The 6,978-nt window shown below is 39.5% G+C and overlaps 1 protein-coding gene across 1 annotated transcript; it reads left to right on the forward strand.

Moving 5' to 3' along the window:
* LOC109223944 (probable inactive receptor kinase At1g48480) lies at positions 3,561–6,774 on the forward strand. Its single transcript, XM_019388447.1, has 2 exons — positions 3,561–5,166; positions 5,876–6,774. The coding sequence occupies exons 1-2, from the start codon at positions 3,762–3,764 to the stop codon at positions 6,484–6,486; spliced, it is 2,016 nt and encodes a 671-aa protein (XP_019243992.1). The 5' UTR covers positions 3,561–3,761; the 3' UTR covers positions 6,487–6,774.

Raw genomic sequence — 6,978 nt, forward strand, 5'->3', positions numbered from 1 at the left:
AGCCATTTAGTTAATTGCAAGCTAGTTGTTAAAGAACACTCAACTGAGAATTTGAATATTTGGGAAGCTGGTTCTGAAGAATTAGTGGGTCTGAAGATAGTGGTTGATATGTTAACTCTCTGTGGATTCGACCCTGGGCGTAATACTCGGGTTATATTTGCAACGTCCGCAGAGTCCCTTTTATAAGGCATAGTTGGGCGTGATCACATGCACGGACTACAATTAGCATAGAAGACTCAAATCCTAAAAGGGAGTCCCCCACACAAGGTTAGGCAAGATACTTACCTCAATCCGGCCAATTCAATACTCAATTTAGCTTTTCCTTTACCAATTCATCAACGCTCGGCTCAATCTAGCAAAAAACGACTTGAATACATCAAACAATGCAAGAGAAAACAATTTCAATTAACAAAGTTATGATTCTTATACAATTTGCAGAAAGTCAACAAAAGTTAACTCCCCGGGCCCGCACCTCGGAACCCGATAAAATTTACAAAAACCGAATACCCATTCCGATACGAATTCACCCATAGAAAAATTATCAAATTCCGATACCATTTGGTCCTTCAAATCATCATTTTACATTTTTGAAAGATTTTACAATTTCCCCCAAAATTTCCCTTTTGATTCTCATGAATTTGACGTTAGATCTAAGATATAATCACAAAATATAGTTGGGAATTGATTAAAGATACTTACCCAATGACTTGGTATGAAAATCTCTTCACAAAATCGCCTCACCTCGACTCTAGGGTTCACAATATAAAAAATAAAGCAAAAACTCGAAATACCCAGCTTTTAGCAGGCTGCAGATGTCACATTTGCGACACTGGGTTCGCAAATGCGAACTCGCAAAAGCGAAGGATCCTTCGCAAATGCGAAGCTGAGCTGCCCCGATGTTATCGCAATTGCGATAAAATACTTCGTAAATGCAAAGAAGGGGCCTTCGCAAAAAGGGCCCAAATGTTCGCAATTACGAACTTTCCTTGCCTAGATGGTTTTCGCATCCCATTACTCGCAAATGCGAGATCAGACAACAGAAAATCAGAAATTTCTTCCAAACACTCCGAAACGTTTTCGAAACTCATCCGAGCCGTCGGGACTCCAAACCATATGCCCACACAAGTTTGAACACATAGCACAAACTCGCTCGCGCGACCGGAACATCAAATAACCTCTAGAACCACGAATCGGATGCCAAAACGCATGAAAATCACTATAAACTTCAAGAACTTCTAGAATTGCAACCAAACGTCCGAACCCTATCAAATCAACTAAACGACACCAAGTTTTGCAGGCAAGTCCCAAATGACATAACAGGGTTGTTCCAACTTTCGGAATCACATTCCGACCTCGATAACACAAAAGTCAACTATGGGTCAAACCTCTCCATTTTTAAATCTTCAACTTTTCCAACTTTCGTCGAAATGCCTCAAATTACCCTACGGGCCTCCAAATCCAAATCCGAACGCACGCCTAAGTCCAAAATCACCATGCGAAGCTACTGACATCATCTAAAACTCATTCCGGAGCCGTTTGCTCAAAAGTCAAATTCCGGTCAAATTCTCACCGCTTAAGCTTCCAAAACTAGATTCTGTATGGGTCAAAATTAGACCAGAGAAATTCGGCACGCGAAGATATAATGCCAAGGTCGGACAGGCTGAGGTCGGACAGGCCAAGGTCGGACCGTCATCAATAAAATCGAGGTCGGACCGTCATCAATAAAGTCGAGGTCGAACAGGCCAAGGTCGGACAGGCTGAGGTCGGATAGACTGAGGTCGGACAGGCCAAGGTCGGACCGTCATCAATAAAACCGAGGTCGGACCGTCATCAATAAAGCCGAGGTCGGACAGACCGAGGTCGGACAGGCCAAGGTCGGACCGTCATCAATAAAGCCGAGGTCGGACGGGCCGAGGTCGTGATAAAACAACTAGTCTGCTTTGGAATCCTAAAAAGGAATATTCTACTGAATATTTCCTCTAATTGTACCTTTTATTTTAATGTTTTTCTAGGAATACCCCTTATAAATAGGAAGGGAGGACTTCCCAAAAAAGGGGGCTCGGGCTCTCTCCCTCTCCCTCTTTCTAGAAAAATATGTAAACACACCTCTCCAAAGAGATGAGAGGATCTGTGATCCCATACCTTCATCAGATCCAAAAAGGGTCCAATGGTTCTTGTATTTTGTCTATCATTCATCTTTATCAAATGAAAGAAGATCCGGCTCACTAAAAATCGGGTGAATCTTTTCCTTTATTTACATTTTATTGCCACTTAATGTTACTTAATGCATTTATCTTTATGCTATTAAATCTGGCTATAATCACGCCCAATATTTATACTCGGCTATGTTTTTCTACTCATATTATTCGTCTCGGATCTAGAGTTAATTATCTTTAACTAGGATTTACCCCTTCATCTTTGATTGATTTGTTCAAAAGGTTTCGATAACTTTTGAGTCAAACAGATTCCTTCTTCCAATTCGACTCCGATTCATCCGAAAAAAGAATCCAACCATGCACGCAAGTCAATACACATAATATGAAGCAGCTCGTGACCTAAAACTGCCGGACCGGACGCAATTGCTCTAAACGACGTATCGGGTTGTTACAGTATTTGAAAATTAAGGCGTAATATCATTATTGGATTAAACGTGAGGTAACTTATCCAAAGACCAAAATAACCTAGATTTTTTTAATATTATAAGAATAAATTGTAAATTAATTATTATATCTCATTTTTAATGGGACAAACCCCGGATAAAAAACACATGAACGACATTCTTATTTGTTTCCTTTCACATTTGTTGTTCTTCGATGTATAACAAGTAAAAATAATCTATTGCCAACAAAACCTTTAAAAAGGAGAAAAAAGAAAAGAGAACCCCAGTTCAAGAAATTGAAAGAACAGTTAGTCCAAGTTGCAGGACGCTGCTTTTTTCATAAAGAAAATCAAAGTAAATCTCTAAAGCTTTTTATCCACTCAAGAAATTCTATAGCAAAGCTGATTGCCCCAAAAATGAAAAGGAAAGCCCCTATATTAATCAAAGAAAAACAAATTCCCTTTCGTGTAGTAGTTTTAGTATTACTCTTATTTTATTTTATTCTTGAATTTCTATTATTATTTTGATGTTGCTTTTGCTCCGGTTTGTTAGTAATTTACTGCTGTAACTGCTTTTTTTCTATGTATTTTATATTTTTTATTGATGTGATTATGCTTGCATGAGCCGATGGTCTGTCGAAAATAACCTCTCTATCTGTCCAAGGTAGGGATAAAATTTGCGTACATATTATTTTCAAACTCTACTTGTGGGATTATATAAGATATGTTGTTATTATTTTTGTATTAATAAAAGGAAAGTAAATTCTGAAAATTAAAAAAAGAAAAGAAAAGAAAAAGCGTTGGACTCCTCACTCATTAGTAGCAGCAGAAAACAGTCCACTTTCTTTATGTACTTATTACACCCATCAACTCTCGTTGCTGTTGACCATTATCTGAATAACAGCTAGGGTTTGTTTCTTCTTTATTTTATTTTCAATATTTCCCATTTTACACCCTGTATTTCTAATATTTCTACCTTCGCCCACCTTAAAAATAAATAATAAATAAAAAAACCAGTGTAACACTGTCACTTCATCCCCTTTCTAATATATCAGCCAACAACAAAAAATAACGCTTAGACTACTGCACACCATTTCTCTGTTGAACAAACTTTGTCTCATTTCTCCTCCTTTTTCAAAACCCTTCATTTTCTGGCATGAAAAATGTATAATTTTTCAAACACAATGTTGGGTTTTTCTCGCGTGTTTAAGCACCCGAGTTTGTCAACAATGCTGCTGTTTTTTGTTCTGTTTCATACTCTTTGCTCCATTACTACTTCTTCAGATCTGAACTCCGACCGTAACGCCTTACTCGCGTTACGCGCCGCCGTGGGTGGCCGTACTTTATTGTGGAACACTTCTAACCCTACTCCCTGCAACTGGGCTGGTGTTCAATGTGAGAACGACAGGGTAACCGTTCTTCGGTTACCGGCGTCGTCACTTTTCGGTAAGCTTCCGACGAACACCATTTCTAACCTCACGCGCCTCCGTACAATCAGTCTCCGTTTTAACAAACTCTCGGGCCCCCTCCCTTCTGATATTTCTCAACTTGTTGAGCTCCGTAATCTTTACCTTCAAGATAACTCATTTACTGGTTCTGTTCCTGATTCCCTTTTTAATCTCCACTTACTGGTTAGGTTAAATCTTGCAAAAAACAATTTCTCTGGTGAAATACCACCTGGGTTTAATAATTTAACCCGTTTGAGGACACTTTTGCTTGAAAATAACCAGTTTTCTGGCTCTGTTCCTGAGTTAAACCTTCCAAAACTCGAGCAGTTTAATGTATCTGCTAATAGCTTAAATGGTTCTATTCCAAAAAGTCTTGAAAAAATGCCTGCTGATGCATTTGCTGGAAATTCACTATGCGGGAAGCCACTGGATATTTGCCCTAGAGATGGTGGGACCCAGCCAGCTATAGCTACTGGTGGGATTGAAATTGGGAACGGGAATGGGAATAAGAAGAAGAAGTTATCTGGTGGTGCAATTGCTGGAATTGTTGTTGGATCTGTGGTGGGGTTCCTATTGTTGTTGTTGATTTTGTTTGTGTTGTGTAGAAAGAGGACTGGTAACAATGCTAGGTCTGTTGATGTGGGTACATATAAGCCTCAAGAAACTGAAGTTTCTGGGGAGAAGTCTAATGTGGATGCTGAAAATGGCGGTGTAAATAACAATGGGTATTCAGTAGCAGCAGCTGCTGCTGCTGCAATGACGGCTACCGGAAAAGGAGGAGAGAGTGGTGGTGGAAATGTGGTTAAAAAGCTAATCTTTTTCGGGAACAGTGCGAGAGTGTTTGATTTGGAGGATTTGTTGAGAGCTTCTGCTGAGGTTTTAGGGAAGGGGACGTTTGGAACAGCTTATAAGGCGGTTTTGGAGATGGGAACAGTTGTAGCTGTTAAAAGATTGAAGGATGTGACTATATCTGAGATGGAGTTTAGGGAGAAAATCGATACGGTTGGAGCAATGAATCATGAGAATTTGGTGCCACTTAGAGCTTATTATTACAGCAGGGAGGAGAAACTTCTTGTCTATGATTATATGCCAATGGGAAGCTTGTCTGCACTTCTTCATGGTGAGTCAAAAGCTACACTCTTTCCTTGTAAAAAGTTGAAAACCTTTTATTGTTGTAGGCACAAATATTAGTACAGTTCTTCCAATTTCTTTATCTCTTTATGGAACTATGCCATTACCTGAGTGCATTCTCTATTGCTTTTCTTGCTTTAGTACTTGTCATAAAAATTTTGCTTGCTTTAGTCAGTGGATTGGTTAGTTTGATTTGTTGCTTGCTCTGCTACATGCAATGTCTAGTGTATATTTATAGCTTGCTCTATGTGACTCTATGAGGCTGATGCCTTTTATTACATTTCACCCAAGGGCTATTTCAATGTTTTCTATTTCAATATTTTTGGGAAAAAATGTATTCCTTTTTTAGCAGGAAAATGTTGCGTAAGCAGAACTCTATTTTTTTCCTTTCATTCTTGGTTGTCATATCAAGAACCTTTACCAACAATATCCTTTATCTTGCACTAATCAAATCTATAATTTCTTTTTGCCCCACCTTCTAGATAATTTTTGCGAGGGACTAAATGTTTCTAAATCTAAGGAATCTATTTAACTTGATTATCTCCTCTTATTTCTCAATAAATTTGCTAGTGCATTTGTAAGTGTTGCTATGGTATCGTATGATACTCGGAAGACTTTTTAAAGCGAGCAAAGAGCTCGTAAGATGTTTGGTACAATTTTGTTCGTTCTTCTCACTGCCAAGTTCTATTATATGCCAGGAAACAAGGGAGCTGGTAGGACACCTTTGAATTGGGAAGTCAGGTCAGCGATTGCCCTTGGTACTGCTCGGGGCATTGAATACCTACACTCTCAAGGTTCAAGTGTCTCCCATGGGAATATTAAATCATCCAATGTTCTTCTCACCAAATCATATGATGCACGAGTCTCAGATTTTGGCCTAGCTCAGCTGGTTGGACCTCCAACTTCTCCCACTCGAGTTGCTGGATATCGTGCTCCCGAGGTAACTGACCCACGCAGAGTTTCCCAAAAGGCAGATGTATACAGCTTTGGGGTATTGCTATTGGAGCTTCTTACCGGGAAGGCACCGACTCATGCCATCCTGAACGAGGAAGGTGTTGACTTGCCAAGATGGGTGCAGTCCATCGTCCGAGAGCAATGGACTTCAGAAGTTTTTGATCTCGAACTCCTCAGGTACCAGAGTGTTGAGGAAGAGATGGTGCAACTCTTGCAGCTCGCAATAGATTGTGCGGCTCAATATCCCGACCACAGACCATCGATGTCCGAGGTATGTGAGCGGATTGAAGAGCTTCGTCGCTCAAGCTTGAGTGTTACTCAAGAACAACCTGATCTTGTCAATGAATCTGAATGAGGTGGTCCTTAGTCCTTTATTACATGTGCAGTACTTGAACTAAAGAAGCACCAATTTACAGAACCCCATTTGAGCATATTAAACTTTTCTTGTTGTCTGTTGGTTAGGGAGGCGTCTTCTTTCATTTAAAGTTAACAATTTTATGCCCCTTTTTCCCAGATCTCCATTGTAGTAGAGCCCTTCTTATTTTCCTTTGTTTGGGTCTATTCTCTGTACCATTTATTCTTGTTGGGTGGATAATGGTTGGTGTAATTATTAATTTCAGCCTTTACTTTTACTTTTGCTTTATAACCAACTTTAGTGAGAACTAAATACCTAGATTTGTTGTATTTTCATTAGGAGGTTTGTTGGTTTGTAGTAGGAAATTAGTAAAGTAGCCATGCTTTATTGGTGTTTTCATTTTGTCCTTGAGCGGGTCTTCAGAAATAACCTCTCTAACTCCACGAGGTAGAGGTAAGGTCTGCGTATTCACTATCCTAACCTCTCTAACTT

This window comes from Nicotiana attenuata, chromosome 3 (assembly GCF_001879085.1).
Source record: "Nicotiana attenuata strain UT chromosome 3, NIATTr2, whole genome shotgun sequence".
NCBI lineage: Eukaryota > Viridiplantae > Streptophyta > Magnoliopsida > Solanales > Solanaceae > Nicotiana > Nicotiana attenuata.

Coding starts and splice junctions, on each gene's coding strand:
- LOC109223944 (XM_019388447.1), top strand. CDS start 3,762: ATGTATAATTTTTCAAACACAATGTTGGGTTTTTCTCGCGTGTTTAAG. Junction 5,167..5,875: donor CTTGTCTGCACTTCTTCATG/GTGAGTCAAAAG, acceptor ATTATATGCCAG/GAAACAAGGGAGCTGGTAGG.